This window comes from Grus americana, chromosome 10 (genome assembly GCF_028858705.1).
Source record: "Grus americana isolate bGruAme1 chromosome 10, bGruAme1.mat, whole genome shotgun sequence".
Classification (NCBI taxonomy): Eukaryota; Metazoa; Chordata; class Aves; order Gruiformes; family Gruidae; genus Grus; species Grus americana.
The window spans coordinates 24,299,442-24,317,857 of record NC_072861.1 but is presented as its reverse complement, the minus strand read 5'-3'; the positions used below and the strand labels follow the sequence as shown (position 1 = coordinate 24,317,857).

Genomic DNA, 18,416 nt, shown 5'->3' with positions numbered 1-18,416 from the left:
TGCGCGAGGGACAAGAGTGTATTGGTTTTTACGAACGACCGAAGCCGAGATGAGCCGCAATTCACTTCTCACCTTTTCTCCTTGGTGGAAGTCTCTCTCCTGAAACCTGAAACTGGGCTGATGGATTTTCCGTGTGTTGCTGCCTTCCAGACAGCTTCTCCGTCAGGCTGCTGCATGCTGGCTGGGGCTGCAGCCTCCCCCATACCGACTTCGCTGGAAGTCTGGTGCCGCTCCTGTCGGCCCTGGTTGAGGAACCCCCCGCTCCCAGACGGGCTGGTCTGGGTAGGCTTGTGTCCTGCCACCCCTGCCGCAGAGTGACCCGCCATCTGCCGCGCCGGGCGCGGGGGGACGCGAGACGAGGCGTCCCCTGGGTGCCCTTCTCTGCGGGCGCCCTCACACCCCCGGTCGTGCCCGGGGCCCGTGGGGGGGGGGTCAGGGCTCTCACGGGGCAGATCCGCGTCTCCCGCTCGGGCGGGCACGAGCAGCCCCGGTGGCCACGTGCCGGGACGGGGCAGAGGCCGTGCCCGGTGTCGGCGGAGGGAGGGTGTCCCCAGGCCGGGGCGAGGGGCAGCGGCCCCGGTTCTTGCGGTGCCCCCGGGGGGAAGGGGGACGCCTGGGGGGGGGGTGTGGATGTCCGGGGGGAGCCGGGCGCTGCGGCGGGGCGCGGAGCGCTCGGCGGCGCCGGTGCGGCGGCGGCGGCGGCGGGGCGGGCGGGGCGGGCGGCGGTGACGGCATCCGGCGGCGCCCGGCGGAGCGGCGGCCGTGCCGCGCCGTGCCGGGCCGGGCCGCGCCGGGCCGAGCGGAGCCGGGCAGGGCCGAGCGGGGCCGGTCGGTCGGTGCGTGGCCGGTCGGCGCGGGGCGGGGCGGCGGGCGGCGCTGACAGCTGCTCGGCGTAAACAAGCGGCCCCGTCGGCCGCCCCGGCCGCCCCTGCCTGGGCCGGGCCCGGCTCCGGGGCGGGCGCTCCGGGCGCCCCGCGGCGTGACGCGGCGCCGCCGACAGACGGGCCCGACCGCCGGCGGGACGGGAGCGGGCAGGCCGCGAGGTAAGGGCGCGGGGACGCGGCCGGGGACGGTGCTCGACCCGCCGGCGCCGGCGGTTTGACAGCTGGGGCGGCCCCGGCCGGGCGGGACCCCGGGCGGCGGGGCCGGGCCGGGCGGGGGCGGCCGGTGGCGCCGCGGCCGTTGGGCAGCTGCTGGCGGGGACGTGCGCGGCCCGGCGACCCCTGGGCGGGCGTTCCCCGGCGCCGCGGGCTGGGCCGGCCCTGCGCGGCGAAGTCTGCGTGCCCGGGGGCGCGGGGCTGCGGCGGGGAGCGGGCTGGGGGCTGCGGGCTGGGGGCCGGCCCGGCCCGGCCGTGCTCAGGGGCTGGCGGTGGGGACGGCCAGAGCAGCCGCTGCGGGAAGCCGAGGGCGAGGAGGGAGCCAGGCCTCGTCCCGTCGCGCCCACGGGGCCGGCCCCGGCCCGGCCGCCCTCGCAGCCACCCGTGGCTGGGCCGCAGGAGTGGGGACGCAGCGCTGCGGGTGCCGGACGGCCGGTGGCTCCGGCCGTTGCTGCGGGGCCGGTGCTACGGCCTCGGGAGTGCCGTGTCGGTGCCGTGTGGCGGCGGGGCTCAGCCCGTGGGGAAGTGCTGGTATCCATCAGTATTGGGACGGATCCCAGCCGGTTGCTGCCCTGTGCGTGCCGGGTGCGATGGGCAGCGTGCCGCTCGTGGGGCTGCAGGTGTGGAGCAGAGAGCGGCCCGTCAGCTGGCCGGGACTCGTGTCCCCGCTGGCCTGCAGCAGCCCGGGGCTGTCCCTCTGCCTCTCCTTCCTGCTCCCAGCGCACGAGGCCAGAAGTTTGCAGGCAGGGCCGGGGCGTGCGGCGGACCCGCTGGGGTCTAGCGGGGAGGGAGCCAGCCCGGGCTGCGCTGGGGCAGCAGGCGTGGAGTGCCGGGGCTGAGGAGGGCTGGGCTCTGCTCCCTGTGGCGGAGGCCCACTGCAGCGTTGTCCCCACGTCGAGCAGTCATCGCTGGGGAGCGGGGTGGCTGCTGGCTCTGGGACCAGCAAAGCGGAGGAGACTGCCCAGCTCAGGGCCCTGTGGAGGGGGCGAGGTGTTGGCACAGAGACTGCCCGTGGCCAACAGTGTCCCCTTGTGCTGTGCTTGCTGCTCTCTCCACTTGCGCGGTAGCTTTTTTCCTTCCCTGGGGGTCCGGGAGCCTTTCCCCACTGGAAACTGTGATTTGGGCCCTGGCATGATCTGGGACCCAGGGCTCTGGTCCAGCCTCCGGTGGGTGCTTGCGGCTCCGGGTGCCTCGGCAGGGTGTCTGAGCCAGCAGCCAGCCAAGGTCTGGTCGCTGAGGGGGAGCCGCAGCGTGCCTGAATCGCGGCACTGTCTGTGCTGCAGCCTGTGGCGGGGTCTCAGGCGGCTGCCAGGAGCTGCTCTCCTCCCCTGGCAGCGCTGCAGGCTCCCTGCTCGCTGGGGCTGCTGCTTGCCAGGGGGGGATGGGGCTCCTCTGGGCACTGCTGGTTCTCACCTTTATCGCTGTCTCTGAAACACAACCAGATATTTCAGGGGCCCTGTGGACCTCCGTGAGTGGAGCTCGCACCAGCGCTGTCGTGTTGCGGGCTCCTTTGCGTTGGGTGGTTCAGTCCCTGCTCTGCTCCCCACCTGCTTTCTGACACGGTGTGACCTGTTCCCAGGCATTCCTGCGTGCAGGTCCCTGGGTGCACACTGGAGGTGACGGCGTTCCCCTTTTCCTGGTCCCTGTGCCGGTTTCCTGTCTGTTCTGGAGATGAGTCACACCGGTGTCACCATGTTGTGCTCCAGAGGAAGGGCAGAGCTGAGCTGCTGATGGTGACAGGCAGCACAGCGCTCAGCACTGCTACCAGGCACTGCCTGGTCGGTCGCTGATTGTGGAGGTGCTGGGGCCTGGGGCTCTGCTCTCCCTGGCTTTCATCCTTCCAGCAGTCTCTCGTTCAGCTAGGGTCTCCCCCTTAGTCTGGGGGCATCTCCTCCTGTCTCCCCTTAGGACTGGAAAGGCAGGCTTCACATCCTGGTTGCTCCCAGCTCCGTGCCCAGATAGGCCCATTTTGGGGAAGGGAGCTCCTGTCCTGTGGCGGTGGGAGGCACAGCTTCCCTTGCCTTGCCTTTCCCCTCCTTCGGTGCCCTTCTCCCCTCCCGGTTCATCTCCTGTGTTTGTAAGCACAGAGCGTAAGTACACATTGGGCAATAGGCAAGGTAAACAGCAGTTCTGCCGTGGCTCCTCGGGGCCCCAGGTCCTGTGCGGCTGTCCGTGAGCTGTGGTGGACAGTGGGTGCTGTGTGCCAAGGCTCCCTTGCCCGGTGCTGGAGCTGCGGTTTGGTCTGGCGGAGCCTGCCCTCCCTGGGTTTGAGGAGAGGCACCGCGGGGCCTGACCACTCTTCCATCTCTCTGCAGATCGTGCTGCTGTCCTGGACAGTCTGCTCCTGCTGCCGCCCTTCAGCCCGGCTGTCACGGGCTCGTCCCCATGCTCTCTTGGGCTGAGCGGGGATCAGCGGGGCAAAGAGGCCAGTGTGCCTCGGGGCGCTGACGCAGGGAGGCTGCTGGACCTGCCGCTCCCGGGACCCTCCTGCTCCCCAGCTAGAGGAACCCCGATACTCTGATGGATCTGAGGCCCTGCTCGCTGCTCCTGCTCTGGACTCTGGTGGTTGCCCTCGCTCTCCTGGCCCAGGAGGTGCTGGCCCAGCGTATTTACACCAACACCTGGGCTGTGCTCGTCCCCGCAGGGCCCCAGGAGGCTGACAGGCTGGCCAGGAAGCATGGATTCCTCAACCTGGGCCCGGTAAGTCCCCTGCTGTCCTCTCCCTGTGGAAGCGGTGTCCTCCGCTGGCTCTGTCACAGTCTGTGCAGGCGCCGGGCTTGGCCCTGGAGCTGGCTTGGGGGCTGCTCTTTCTGGCAGCAGGGCCGCTGCATTTGTGCCTGTTCCCTGCAGCCTTTCAGCATCTGCTGCGTTGACTCAAGGGTGGTAATTAGCTGTATGGAGCCGGGGCCTCCCCCCGCCAGCGGAGCGGTCTGGTGGCACGGCTCGGTGTGGCACACTCTGCCTGCTGGAGGGGGCTGCTCATCCCAGCATGAGAAAACTGGGAGTGTTGTGTGTTGGTGGAGGAAGGGAGGGTTCCCGGTTTCTGGTGGTGCTCCCCGCAGTGAGCTGCCCCAGTGCCGCACGGCCTCAGCTCAGCTGGGGCAGCAGCAGCACCTCCTGGGTGTCCCCGGAGCAGGCAGTCTGACAGCAGCCACGTGTCCTTGGCCCGAAACTGCCCTTCGCAGGAGGTGTGTCAGCAGGTCCTCGCTGCTCCCTCAGCCCATGGAGGGACCAGGCAGCTCACGTGGCTGTGCTGAGCCAGTGCTGCCATCACCCCCCTGGCAGCAGAGTGACAGCGAAGGAACCGGGGCCCTTTGTGTCCCCTGCGGTCCCAGCTGCTCCTGGCCTTGTCCCCAGCGTGAGGAGCTCTGCGGCGCTCTCCTCCCAGCAGCCTTGGCAGGGCCCAGCTCCCCTGGGGTGAAATCCCAGAGGAAATTGCACAACTCGTGGCTGCGGTGTCAGGACCTCGCTGGGAGCAGCTGCTGCGGCGGGTGGGAAAGGTGGCTGGGGAAGGTGGCTGCTGCTGGAGCCAGTGGGTGCCTGGTCCTGCCACCCGAAAGGAGCCCTGCGTGGGGCGGTGGGTACGCAGGGCTCTGAGGACAGGGACCTCCCAGTCCTCTGGGGCTCGTGCTGGAGGAGGGAGCTTTGTGGGGGCCAGGGCCAGGCTCCACCAAGGGCATCTGTGCTGTGGGGACAATGGGGCAGCTTCACGCAGGTGCCGTCTGCGTGGAAGTGTCTTAGAGCCAACATCAAGGCAAAGGACGTGTCAGGCCAGGGCTGCTGCTGTGCAGAGGACCAGGAGAGCGGCCTAGGGCATGTCCCACTGGGCCAGGTCTCTGCTGAGACCCCTGGGAGTGGGGGATGGCATCAGCCTGCTGCCGGCAGTGTTTCCCATCACACTGCGGTGCCAGGTCCCAGGGGCACCGGGGCTCTGTGGCCATGTCTCCACTGGCCCAGGGTTGCCTGTCAGGCCCTGGGCTGCAGTGCAGAGCCGTGCAGGGCCCCATGGCTTGGCAGGGAGCCCAGGCCTTTTTGGGGTCCCTCCCCGTGAGCCATGGGGGTTCCATGCCAGCTCTGCCTGGCAGCGCCCAACTTCTCCCTGCACCATTCGCTCTGCGGCCAGAGGCTGGCACCTCCCAGCTCTCCCGGCCCGTGGAGCAGCAGCAAGGCAGCACCTGCAGGCAAAGCCCTGTGGGCTGTGGCAGCTCAGGCTGCGGCAGGAGCTGCTGGTCAGAGCTGCTGGTTTTGCCCGTCCTGGTGTCTGTGCTGCGGGACGAAGCTTGGCTGGCCTGGGCAACCCACTCTGGCAGAGAGGCCGTGGTGGCCGGGTGGGAAAAGCGGGGCTGGAAAGAGCTAGGCTTTCCCTCCCAGGAGGTTTCTGGGCTGCTGTTCCTGGGGGGGGTGTGCCGCTGGGACAGGATGTGGCAGCCAGGCTGGAAGGGGGGGGACCGGGTGCTTCTGGCAGTGCCCCAGTAAGAGGCCCCCAGGGTCCTTATCTGAGAGGATCCTGGCCTCAGCGTGGGGTCTGGACACTGTCCTCAGAGGCATGCTGTCCTGGCGTACTCCCTGCTCCACTGCTGCCTGCAGGGCTGGGGCAGGCGGGCAGCCCCCTGCCCAGCGGTGCCTCCATCAGAGAGGTGCCAGGACCAGTGTCTGGTGCCAGTGGCCTTGAAGGGGATCCAAGGGACAGTGTGTGTGTGTGGGGATCAGAGGAGAGGGATGGATGAGGCAGTGAGGTGGGAGCATGGTGGTTTGTGCCACTGGGGCTGGCGCAGAGGAGGGGGTGCAGGTGCTGCCAGCCCCGGCTGGGGTTGGGGAGCACCGGGGAAGGGCCCAGCTGCTGGTGCTGGCCTTGGCTGCACTGGCAGGACACTGGGACCGAGCGGCCCCAGCAGCACCAGCCCAGGGAGGAGTGCTCTTACCTCACATACTGCTGGGCCGCAGGTCCCCACTGCCGCCCAGCACATCGCTCTGCTCCCAGGGACGCAGGCGGGAGGGCAGCAGCCCCCTGGCCCCAGGACTAACTGAGGTGGTGTGAGCCATGGTGGAGGTTGGGCAGGAGCGGTGAGCTGGCACCGCTCTCTCTGGGATCAGCACTGCCCGCCCCATGGACGCATAGGGCTGGGGGGGTGGCTCTGCCCTTGCTGAGGACAGGGACTGTGGGATTAGGGTGGAAGTGTGTGGGCTGGCCGGCTCCCGGCTGCCACCGCAGTGTCTGTGCAGACCTAATCCAGCCGGATGACCAGGCAGAGCTGCGATCTCCTTGCAGGAACAATCAGGGCTCTGTCCTTACCCCCAGAGGGGGTGAGGGGTTGCTGGGGGAGGGCAGCTCGCCTGCAGCTCGCTTTCCCCTCTGCCAGCCCGGTGCAGAGGCTTTTCTACCTCGGCACCTCCCCAAATGCTCTGAGCTGCCAGGTGTCCCAGGCTGTACTGGGGGGACACGGTGTGCCGTGGGGAACAAGCCTGGGTCTGTCCCCAGTGACTGGCGGTGCCAGAGGTGCGATGCTGCCCCTGCCCGTGCCCCACTGGGAAGGGGTGTGGAGCTGCAGGCTGAGTCCTGGCCTTTCCTCTGCCAGCCCAGGGCAGGAGCAGCGCCCAGCTGTGAGCAGCGCCCAGCTGTCACCAGCACAGGGGAGCACAGCCCCACGTCATGAGCACCACATCTCAGGGAGACGGCATGGTTTGCGGCTTCCTTGGATAACACCAGCTGGCGTGGTGTGGGTTGATTTGCACGCTGCATTGTGCCCTGCTGTTAGCTTGCTCCTCACCACGGCCCCAGCTGTGGGACACACATATACAGAGGGGAGCGGGGTCCTGAGCTGGCAGCCGGGGGTTTTGCCTGCCCCTTGCCTGGGGACTGATGTGTGCCGGCATGCTGCGAGCACCAGGCTCCCCTGGTGATGGAGTTGTGGACGCAAGTCCTGACCTCTGTGTTTGGCTCCTGCCGTTCTGTGCTGCTGGTGCTGGGCTGCCACAAATCGAGTCCGTTCCCTTTCCTGCCCACGGAGCAGCTGGTGCCCGGGGGGCTGTGCCATTGGGGAAGCCCTGCGGAGCGGAGCAATTCCCCTTTGGCAAGTGGGGGCTTGGCCTGCTGGCATGTGGTTTCCCCTAAGCAGGGGTGGTGCAGCCTGGCTCCAGGCGCCTGGATGTGTTTCCCTCGCCCTGTGGAGCATGGAGGGGCTTCGGATTGAAGAGCAGGACTTCGAGAGCCACAGCCCAGATCTGCTGCCCCGAGGCTGAGGGTGCTGCTCGCCTGGGTGCACCTTTCCTCCCCTGCTCAGCGCCGGCTGGCTGTGTGACTGGCCAGCGTGGCAGCACATCTGCAGAGCTCTGATAAGCTTGGGGGGGGGGGGGGTGTTGTTAACTGCAACCAAACTGGTTTGTCACAGTTTGAGGTGGCGGAGGGCGAGACGTCCTCTCCCTTGTGTTCCCACAGCCCAGCCCCGCAGGCAATGGCACAGCTTGGGCAGCCAGATCCAACATGCGGCCACTGCCCAGGCTTCCTGGCTTCCAGCGGGGCAGGGTGGGCGCTCGGCTCCCTTCTCCCCAGTCCAGGCAGGCTGCTGGGCGGCAGGGGTGGGGCCGCCGCAGCCAGGCCGGCCTCCGGGATGTGCAGGAGGGGATAAGGAAATGACAGCACTGGAAAGGGTTTGGGGTTTAAAAATAACTGGCTGAGTGGCTGCATGGCCTCCTGGCCCAGCTGGGCTGTGCTGGAGTCCCGGCCGTGGCCCAGCCCCGGCTGGGCCGTCCCCATGTGCGTGGGAGCTGAGCTGGGATTAGCGCAGCACGGCTCCCCGGCTGGGGCTGGACGCCTGCGTGCCCCCCTCGCTTTGCTCCACTGTGGCTGGCTGTGCCCCGAGGTGGAGACCGGCACTGGATGCTCCAGTGGGGCGCTGGCCTGGGGCGTATGGGGAGATGGGCTTGGCGAGCAGCCTGCCCCAAGGAGCAGAGGCTGGCTCAGACCCTCCCTGCCCTGGCTGGGGCCACTGGGCAGAGGGGTCTGGAGCCCTTCCGGAACCCCCTTACCACTAGCAGGGGGTGCTGGTTGGCTCTGGCAGAGGAGCGTTGGTTTTGTCTCCTGAGGTACCTCTTCCAGGCTAGCTCTGAAAGGCCTGTCCCTCTCTGGTGCTGCTTGCCTGGATCCTCCCTGCCAGGGCAGCAGCTTTGTTTGACAATTAGGGATTTACTGCCGTGCGGGGATGCGCAGGAGGGTGAGGTGGGCAGAGGCCGTGTCACCCCCCAGCTGCCTTGTCACCAGCTGCCGCAGCCTCTCACGGGAGGTCCTGCACCGTGTGCCACCAGCCGCTCTGGAGTGGGTGGCCCAGCCTGCCCGTGGCAGCCCCAGGGCGTGGGATTGCAGGTGGGGGACAGGGAATTGGGGAAACTGGGCTGTCGTGTCAATCCTGCTCCTTTCTCTATTGCAGATCTTTGGTGACTATTACCACTTCCGGCACAGCGGCGTGGTGAAGCGTTCCCTCTCACCCCACCAGCCCTGGCACAGCCGTTTGGCCAGGGAACCGCAGGTACACGCGGCGGGGGGACCCTGCCTGTCATCTGCGACGGCCTGGCTTTGGTCCTGGGCACTTCGCACTGGCATGTGAGCCAGCACTGGGCACAGGATGGGGCTGAGCTGCCTTGAACCGTCCCCTGGCGTTGAGGCCCATGGCAGAGCTGGGTGCGAGCCCAGCACGTGGCTGGCAAGTGCAGGGGGTCGGCAGAACCAGCATCGCTGGCCTGTGGGCTGCGGTGGTCCCAGGGCACGGGGCAGCCTCGGCTCCCTGGAGGGCTCTCCGTCGTCGTACGCGGGGCAAGGTGTGCAGGGCAGTGCCGGCAGTGCCAGATCCCAGCACGGCAGCGTGGCGGGGCTGCCATGATCCCCGTCCCCTGGCTCTGGTCCAGGGGCCTGGCACTCTGGCAGCGCAGCGGGGCGTGCAGCGCGTCACGGCGGCTGGCAGGCTCTCGGCAGCCCGCTGCTCGGCAGAGCTCTGCGCTCTGACCTGCCCGCTCCGCTGGAGCGGAGCCTGTTGCAGGACGCCCGGCACTGCCGCCTCGGCACAGCCGGTCAGGGGAGGCCAGGAGGGGCAGTCTGGGAGCTGCAGTAGCTCTGGTGGGGTCAGATGCTCTGCCAGCCCAGGGCTGACTGCGAGCTCCCCCGGGGAGAGCCCCTCTGGGAGGCTGCTGGCTGGGGGGCAGGGGGTCCAGGGAGCTGCCGACACAGGCGCGAGCTGCCGAGGGGGCAGGCAGGGGCAGCAGGGGAGCCCCATGCCCTCTCTGCCCCCAGGTGCAGTGGCTGGAGCAGCAGGTGGCAAAGCGCAGGACCAAGCGAGACATTTTCATGGAGCCCACGGACCCCAAGTTCCCGCAGCAGTGGTACCTGGTGAGTGCCGGGCAGGGGCTGCACGGTGCCGGGCAAGGAGGGGAGCTGCCCAGCCGTGGTGCAGCTGGTGCGAGTTCTGGGGACGCAGACGTGGCACCCAAGGGATGGTTGTCCAGCGGCTGCTGCTGCCAGGCTGGTGTGGAGGAGGAAGGCCCGAGGCAGCTGCCTGGTGCCGTGTGTCCGGGGACGCCCCAGGAAAGAGGCTGTGCTCACGGAGCTGCGGCTGCCTGCCAGGGCGCTGGCAGGGCTGGGAAGAGCCCGCGGAGCAGCCCTTTGCCTGGCCCAGGAATGGGCCCGTGCCCGTGCCTGTCTGCATCATCAAACTCGGGCACAAGCCTGATCTCTGCGAAGGGAGCCATGTTGATGGGGCTCAGTCTCCTTTCAGAGTGGCCTTCCTCGTGCAGCTGTGCCCAGCCCTCTGTGCCCGGGTCCCCCGGGGTTTCCTCATCCCCACGCCACAGCAGAGCAGGGTGAAAGCCGCCTCTTGCCTCTAACAGCCGGGCCTGGGAGGGGTCCGGGCACACCCTGCTGCGGTACCAGCGACTGGGCGCAGCTCCTATTGCCAGGGCTTCTCTCGGCAGTACAACACAAACCAGCGGGACCTGAATGTGCGTCAGGCCTGGGAGCAGGGCTACACAGGCAAGGGCATCGTGGTTTCCATCCTGGATGATGGCATTGAGAAGAACCACCCTGACCTGGAGGGCAACTACGTAAGTGTGGGGCGATGCCGCAGGGCAGTGTGCCACAGGAGCCTGTCCGGGTGGCTGCGTCCACTCGCTGCAGCCCTGGAGCTGCTTGGCACAGGGCTTGTGCCTGCCGTGGTGGGACATGGAGGAAAGCGATGGAGCTGGGACTGGAGCCTGCCCCCCCTGCTCAGCCCAGCCTCAGGGATGTGGAACAAGGTCCCAGGGCAGTGGGGCTCGGTGGCCGAGATAGACTGTCTCTAACTGCCAGATCTGTCTTCCAGGATCCAGGGGCGAGCTTTGATGTCAATGACCAGGACCCAGACCCGCAGCCCCGTTACACACAGATGAACGACAACAGGTGAGGCAGGAGGCAGAGGTGAGGGCAGCAGAGCCCAGCCACGGCGGGGACTCAGTGGCAGCACCAGTCGTCACAGACTGCAGGAGGGTGCAGGGGTGGCAGCACGCTTCTGCCCCACAGAGAAACCTCCTGCTTCCCTTTCTGATGTGAGCAGCATCCTTTGGGGCTGCCCAGCGCCAGTGCAGGCCGTTCAGACCCCCTGCTCTAGAGCAGGAGGGTAACAGAGGAGCGCTCTGGGGCCTTTGTCGGCCTCCCTGTCTGGGAGGGACGGGAGGCAGCCTGGGTGCTGGTCCCTCTGGCTGTGGCTGGTGCTCAGCCCTGTGCTCCCCATGCCCCATCTGAGCACTCTTGGTCTTGTTTCAACTGCAGACATGGCACACGCTGCGCCGGGGAAGTTGCTGCCGTAGCAAACAACGGGATCTGTGGTGTCGGCGTGGCTTACAACGCCAGGATCGGAGGTGGGTGCCATCCTGCCCTGCGCCGAGAGCAAAGCCCGCACTGTGCTCCGCAGGTGCCTCACGACCAGAGGAGCGGGCTGTGCCGGGGATCTTGGCACTGCTGTCCAGGGCAGCCCTGTGACAGCCCATGGCACGGGGTGGCAGCAGTGGACAGAGGGCTCTCACCAGCGGCACCACTGCTGTGCGGCACGCGGCCGCCCTGCCCTGCCCGGTCGCCTGTGACGTCTGCTCTCTGGCCCTAGGCGTGCGCATGCTGGATGGGGAGGTGACTGATGCTGTGGAGGCCCATTCCCTGGGCCTCAATCCCAACCACATCCACATCTACAGTGCCAGCTGGGGCCCCGAGGATGATGGCAAGACTGTGGACGGCCCGGCCCGGCTGGCGGAGGAGGCTTTCTTCCGAGGGGTCAGCCAGGTGAGCAGGAGAGTTTGCCGGGGCAGCGCCGGCTGAGCTCCTGCCTCTTCCCCCAGGTCTCCCTTGCTCTGCCTGCCCCAGTCGTTGTCCTGGCCCTTCTGGGATGAGCTGTCTTCAGCCCATCTCCAGGATCAGGCTCTGTTGGTTTTTCCTGTTCTTCCTGTGTGATGGCTCAGAGTCAGGGCTCCTCCCATGCAGGGTGCTCATCTCCCCTTTCTGAGCAGCCCTGTCCTGCCCGCTCCGAGGGCTCCCACGCAGCCCAACACTGAGACCGTCTCTCCCCACTCTCCGAAGCTCTGTGCTGGTACCTGCATGGTTTCATGCCAGCCACTCGCCCTCGTTTCCTCTGCCTGTCCTCCCCTCGTGATCCCCGTGCGCTGTCAGTGCAGCCTGTGCCTTGGCATGACCGTGGTGCAGCCTGCGTGGTTCAGCTGTGCCCCATGTCCTCCTGGGATTCCCGGCACAGAAAGACACGTGTGCTGTGCAAGGCGTGCTGCAAACCCACCCTGCTGTGCCACGCCAGCAGCGTCACACATGCTGTGTGCTGTGAGTGGAACTCTGGCTTTTGGGTGCTGAGCTGCTGGTTGGGACTGCTCTGCCGAGCTCCCGCAGTGCTGCCAGGCAGCTGCAAATCCCACACAGGCAGAGTCAGCCTGGGTGATCTCCAAGCAGAAAAAGACATCAGTTCTTGGAAGCCCCTCTTTGGCAGGACCTCCTGCCACCCAGCGCCTTACCTCTTGGGGCAGCCCCTGCAGAGCTGCCTCAGCACCCTCCGTAGGCATGGCAGTGGTGAGGGATGGCGGTGCCAGGCGTCCAGGCCGGCAGCCTGTGACTGATGGCGTCCCGCTGTCCCCTGGTGTCCCAGCTGCGTCTGCTCGGTCTTTCCTGCTCAGGCTGCAGGCTCCCTGGGGCTGGCACCGTCCCCTTGTCCCCAGCTCCGGCCTGGGGCTTCCTGCCCTGCGGCAGCGCGAGTGATGCCAGTGCTGGCCCTCACCCTGCCTCTGTTGCTAGGGCCGAGGGGGGCTGGGCTCCATCTTCGTCTGGGCGTCCGGGAACGGGGGCCGCGAGCACGACAGCTGCAACTGTGACGGTTACACCAACAGCATCTACACACTGTCCATCAGCAGCACCACGCAGTACGGTAACGTGCCCTGGTACAGCGAGGCCTGCTCCTCCACCCTTGCCACCACCTACAGCAGCGGCAACCAGAACGAGAAGCAGATCGTGAGTTGGGGCTGTCGGTGTCTGCGGGCTGTGGGCTGATGGGGGTGGGATGCGCTGTAGGCATCCTTCGGGGAGCCAGGTGGGCCATGGTGCTGGGAGCAGGGCTGGCCCCGCTCTGCCACGCTGCCGCCCGATATGTTGCTCCCGGGGCTTGACCTCGTGAGTTAAGGACTTCTGGGGGGAAGCTTGTGAGCCGCCCCAGGAGCGGTGGCTTTGCCTCGCCTCTTGCAGCCCTTGTGGGGACCCGGGACCCAAGCCAGCTCCTGCCCGCAGCACCTCCTACCCCAGCACTCTTCCTTGCAGGTGACGACTGACCTCAGACAGAAATGCACCGAATCGCACACAGGGACATCGGCCTCGGCACCCCTGGCCGCCGGCATCATCGCCCTCACCCTGGAAGCCAAGTAAGGGCAGGCACAGAGTGGGGCTGGGCTGGGGTGGCCGTGCAAGCCCCGCGAGGCAGCGGCACCCAGACACGGACCTGCTGGGGGCCAGGAGGAACTGGGTGCTGGTGCCTGAGCCCCGTGTCTCCCTGCAGCAAGAATCTGACCTGGCGGGACATGCAGCACCTGGTGGTGCAGACGTCGAAGCCGGCCCACCTCAACGCCAACGACTGGGTCACCAACGGCGTTGGCCGCAAAGGTACTGAGGTGTCGGGGGTGGACCAGGGGCTCCCGTTCCTGCAAGCATCACTAGCCCAGGGATGCTGGGGCAGGGCAGCCCAGCAGCCCTGAGGGGTGAAGGAGGCAGCAGGCCCCGGTGAGCCACACAGCGCCGGCCCCAGGAGCAGTGCTGAGCCCCTCTCTGTCCACAGTCAGCCACTCCTACGGCTATGGCCTGCTGGATGCCGGGGCCATGGTGAGCCTGGCCAAGAACTGGACCACAGTGGGACCTCAGAGGAAGTGCGTCATCGATGTCCTCACGGAGCCGAAGTAAGGACTGGTGAGCCCAGGAGGGCATCGCCCAGCGTCTGCCCCGTGCACGGCCCTGCGCCTCCAGCGCCGATGTTGACCGCTGAACCTGGCCGCTCCTGCTGGGGCCGGGCTGGGCGCGGCGGGGGTGCGGGCAGGCTGGGGCACTGCGGTTTGGGAGCAGCCAGGGCGAGTCATCCCCAGACAGAGGGGCTTTTCAGGGGTCGGACAGAAGCTCCTTTTACTCCTGCTTGGCCGCCGCTGCCACAGCGCAGCATGTGCTGAGTCTCGTGTGCAGCTGGGACGCTCCCTGGGGGCTCTCGGGTCGGGGGGAGGAATGCATCCCTGGGCACGGAGGGAGCCAGAGGTGGGCCCTGCCTCTGCCTGCTGCCCTGCCCGGGTCCCCTGGGACCCAGCCCTGCCTGTCCAGAGCGGGGACTCCTTGTGACCAGCATCCTGCACTGGCACCAGGGCCGGCACCGCAGGCAGCTGCAGAGGGGACAGCCACACACGAGCAGTGGCATGGGGCCGGCGGTGCCCGTCCCATCCCTGGCTGTGCCGTGCAGGGTGGAGCCGGCACCGCGGCAGGCAAAGAAAGGGCCCATTCAGGGCTGGCACGGAGTGGCGGCTGGGGAGGCGGCACCGGGCAGTGTGTGCTCGGCAGAGCAAACCCTGCCACGCCTGGGAGCTGGAACAGGCCCGTCGGCTGCCTGCGCCCTGGAACAGGCCCGTCGGCTGCCTGCGCCCTGTCTGGGGATGGAGAGGAGGCACTGCCAGTCGCTGCAGGATTGCCTCCTGCTCCAGCCATCCCCTGGGCACAGCACCTGGTTCTCGGGGCAGCCGCGAAGCCCCGCAGCAGGAGTGGGGGCCAGAGCGTCCCGTTACCTGTCTCTGGGCTGGGACTGGGCTCACTCTTGCCTGTCCTCGGCAGGGACATCGGGAAGCGCCTTGAGGTGCGGCGGAAGGTGGACGCCTGCCTGGGGAAAGCTAACTACATCAGCCGGCTGGAGCACGCGCAGGCCAGGCTGACGCTGTCCTACAACCGGCGGGGGGACCTGGCCATCCACCTTGTCAGTCCCATGGGCACCCGCTCCACCCTCCTGGCCTCCAGGTAAGTGCCAGGGTGCCCTGGGGCGGCCCCGGGCCGGGGCTGGCATGAGTGGGTTTGCAGGACGCTGGCACCAACCTCTCTGCCCCTCACCCAGGCCCCATGACTTCTCGGCTGACGGCTTCAACGACTGGGCCTTCATGACAACGCACTCGTGGGACGAGGACCCCTCCGGGGAATGGGTGCTGGAGATCGAGAACACCAGCGATGCCAACAACTACGGTAGGGCTGGGCCAGCCTCCCCCCACCGCCGCTGCCCTCCGAGCCCAGGGTGGAACTAGAGCAGCACAGGCGCCCGGCGCCCCCGCAGCGCCCCTGAGCAGAGGGGCCAGCGTCGCCTCGGATGCTTTGCAGTGACCTGGCTGGGGAGAGGCTGGAGCTGGGCACATGGGGAGGGGATATGGCTGCTCCAGGATGGCAAGGGTCTGGGGCAGCAGCTGGCCTGGCCCCCGCCCTGCGGCAGCCCTGTGCAGGGCCGTGGTCCCACGCTGGGCACCCTTCCAGGTGGCGGGCACAGCCCTGCCGTCCACCCACAGCCCACGGTGGGGACCAGTGGACACCCCCTCCTGCTGCCTGTCCCAAGTGCGGATGATCCCATGGGCGCGTTGGTGGTCCTCACCCCGTGTCATTGCAGGCACGCTGACCAAGTTCACGCTCGTGCTGTACGGGACAGCCACTGATTCCCCCAGCCTCTCCAACCAGCTGGAGAGCAGCGGCTGCAAGACCCTGACCCCCAGCCAGACCTGCGTGGGTGAGTGTGGGGCCAGCGGGGGTGGGGATGTGGGGTGCAGGCAGCCCCCCCTCGTGCGCTGACCCTGCCTTTCCTGCAGTCTGCGAGGAGGGGTACTACCTGCACCAGAAGAGCTGCCTGAAGCGCTGCCCTCCTGGCTTCGCACCCGGCATCCAGAACACGCACTACAACCTGGAGAACAGCGTGGAGCCCATCGCGCCCCACCTCTGCCTGCCCTGCCACCCCTCCTGCGCCACCTGCATGGGGCCCGGCCCCAACCAGTGCCTGACCTGCCCCGCGCACTCCCACTTCAGCAGCCTGGACCTCTCCTGCTCCCACCAGACGCAGAGCAGCCGTGCGTCCCCTGCCCTGGCAGATAGTGAGGGGCTGGCCGAGGCCGCCCCTCCAGCCAACCTGCCCGTCCTCATTGCCAGCCTCAGCTGCGTCCTCATCGTTGTCATATTCGTCACCATCTTCCTGGTGCTGCAGGCGCGCTCAGGCTTCAGTCTGCGGGGCGTGAAGGTATACGCCCTGGACAGCAGGATCATCTCCTACAAGGGGCTCCCCTCCGACATCTGGCAGGAGGAGGGCCCCTCCGAGTCGGACGGTGAGGAGTACGAGGCCCACAGCGAGAGGACTGCCTTCATCAGAGACCAAAGTGCCCTTTGATGAGCCCTCCTGCCCCTCCCTCCTCCCTGCCCAGCACTGTGGGGCCGGGGCAGGTGAGGCCGAGGGGCCCCGGACTCTGCCCTCGTCCCCCTCCCGCACCACAGCAGCCCGGGGCTCCCCACCTGCCAGCACCATCCCTCGGCCCCAGCCTGGGTTGCCAGGCTCGGCCTCGCCGGCACCATCCCCAGCTTGGCACCGTCCCAGTCTTGCACCATTTCTCTTGACCCCACGTCCATATGTCCATCCTGTACCCCACGCCGGGGTGTTTGATGGCGGTGGGGCCCCTGGTGCTCACTGGCCCTGCGCTGGCAGCCGTGTCCCCCGCTCCAGGCGGGCGGCTGCTGCTGGGGGTCACGTGCGTCCCCCAGGGTGGACAGCCTGTGGGGTCCCTGGGTTGTTGTTGCTCGGGCTGAGCTGCCCGAGACGTGCTCTGCCCCACCAGGCTAAGCCCAGCCCGTGGCATGGTGTCCCTTCGCCCCTACCACCCTTGGCACCGGCCGGGCCTCAGCCTGTGTCCCTGGCTCAGCACGCTGCGTCCCGGCTCCCTGCTGCCTCCCGACGGCCTGTCTGCCTCCACCCGTGCCCTTCAACAGCAATAATGGCCAGGCCTCAGCCTCTGCTGCCTGCTTGCCCGCTGCCTGCCCATCCCATCACAGCTGCGGCTGTCTGCAGTGTGGACAGGAGCCCCCCCGCACCAGACAGCGTGGAGCAGGGCAGCGCCTTTCCTTGTGCCCGAGGCTCAGCCCCCCAGCGCGGGCAGGGACCCCCTCGCACAGACCCTGCTCTGTGGGGCTGCCCCAGGCCCCCTCCTGTTTTGCCCCTGGGCAGGGCTGCGCGCGCTGCTGGCTGGGGCAGTCGGGCAGCGCCGGTGCCTGCGCTGCCCCGGCTCTGCCTGCACCCTGCCTGTGCTGGGCAGAGCCCGGCGTCCCCACGGCCCCAGCACGCCCCTGCCCCCTGACGTGCCTTGCCCCCACTTGGTGACAATCCGTTCCCTCCCGGCGCCGCCTGCCCTTGCTGCCCCTTCCCCACGGGCTGGGGGCCGGTGCCGTGAGCCCCTTCGCCGTCCGCTGCTGCACACCGGGGCTGCGACACAGGCTCCCACCTGCCCCGCGCCAGCGCCAGCCCCAGCCTGCCGTGGATGGAGCCGCTGGCTGGGGGCCACAGGACTATTTTTCTATAATAACTTTTTGGTGCACAGTAATTTTTTCTTGTAATTTAATCAGCCGGGAGCTGCCTCCTGAGCCTGTTTTTAATTTAATGGATGTGGATATAACGCTAGAGAGACTGAGTTATTAAATGTTCAGAACTATGCAAACCAGCTCCGCTGCCTGTGCTCTGTGTGCTGCAGCTGCGGGTGGCCCTGGCTGGGACGCCTGTCCCCGGAGGCAGGAGGGCGCAGGGCCGGGGGCTGTCATCCTGCACCAGCTGCAGGAGGGGGCCTGGGGCCCTGCCTGCGGCCCTGCCTGTAGCTGGGGTGGGTGCACCTTGCTGGGTGTGCACCTTGCTGGGTGTGCACCTTGCTGGGTGTGCTCCTGCTGTGCCCCAGCTGCTGCGCTGCCTGTCCTAGTGTAGCTGCAGGACCTGCAGCGCCGGGTCCCCCGCAGCCCCGGGCCAGGACAGAGGAGCCCCCCAGGAGGTAAAGAGCCCCCCCAGAGCCAAGGGCTGCCCTGCCTGGGCTGCAGGCAGGAGCCAGTGCGGGGCAGGGGCTGCTGTTTGGGGACATGGTGGGGACTCGGCACCCAGGCAGGGTCTGGCCCCCTCACCTGAGCAATGAGAAGCAGCAGCTGCTTATAGAGAACCTGCAGAGAGGGGAGCTAATTCAGGAACCGGCTGCGGTCGGGGGGGGGGGGGGTCAAAAGCCTGGAGGAACTTGCGCTCCTTTCCCACAGCGTGTGGGCTGAGCCCCTCCACTGCAGCCTGGGGACTAGCTGAGCTCGCGTGCTACACCCCCCGTGTCCAGCACAACCCGCAGCCAGAGCACGATGCCCACAGGGCAGCCCTGAGGTAGGGATGGCCAGGCCAGACCCGGGACCCGCTCATGCCATGGGCAGGCCCCAGGCAGAGCCTGCCTCAGCCCCACTGAGCCCATCGGCAGGGTCCCAGCCCTCCAGGAGGGTCTGTCGGAGCTGCGCTCACTCGCAGAGGCAGCTCCTCTCTGCAGAGCCTTTCAGCCTTGCTACACTCATGGCCATGGTGGCTTCCTGTGGTTGGGAGCAAGTTCCCTGTGGTGTGCAGGCGACTGCAGGAGCTCCTCAGCCGACTCTTCCCTTTCTCACGCGGCTGGGCCAGGGACAGGGCCCTGTCATCCCTCGGCTGAGGGCTGCGTGGGCCCGAGCCGGCAGCTTGCAAGCCGGGGGCGGCTGGGTACCCGGCAGGCTGTGGC

General features: G+C 67.8%; 1 protein-coding gene across 1 annotated transcript; it reads left to right on the top strand.

The window, feature by feature from the left end:
- Positions 1-743: 743 nt before the first annotated feature.
- Positions 744-17,348, top strand: FURIN (furin, paired basic amino acid cleaving enzyme). Its single transcript, XM_054837011.1, has 16 exons — positions 744-1,043; positions 3,413-3,797; positions 8,522-8,620; positions 9,379-9,474; positions 10,056-10,184; positions 10,442-10,518; positions 10,888-10,976; positions 11,219-11,391; positions 12,403-12,615; positions 12,919-13,019; positions 13,154-13,257; positions 13,430-13,547; positions 14,458-14,637; positions 14,732-14,856; positions 15,269-15,385; positions 15,465-17,348. Exons 2-16 carry the CDS (start codon positions 3,618-3,620, stop codon positions 16,031-16,033), a joined length of 2,370 nt encoding a protein of 789 aa, XP_054692986.1. The 5' UTR covers positions 744-1,043; positions 3,413-3,617; the 3' UTR covers positions 16,034-17,348.
- The last annotated feature ends 1,068 nt before the right edge of the window (positions 17,349-18,416 follow it).

Bases quoted from the DNA above. Each gene is read 5' to 3' on its own strand.
- FURIN (XM_054837011.1), top strand. From the start codon at position 3,618: ATGGATCTGAGGCCCTGCTCGCTGCTCCTGCTCTGGACTCTGGTGGTT. The intron at 3,798-8,521 runs GTAAGTCCCCTG...TCTCTATTGCAG, and splicing joins GATTCCTCAACCTGGGCCCG to ATCTTTGGTGACTATTACCA. The intron at 8,621-9,378 runs GTACACGCGGCG...CTCTGCCCCCAG, and splicing joins GTTTGGCCAGGGAACCGCAG to GTGCAGTGGCTGGAGCAGCA.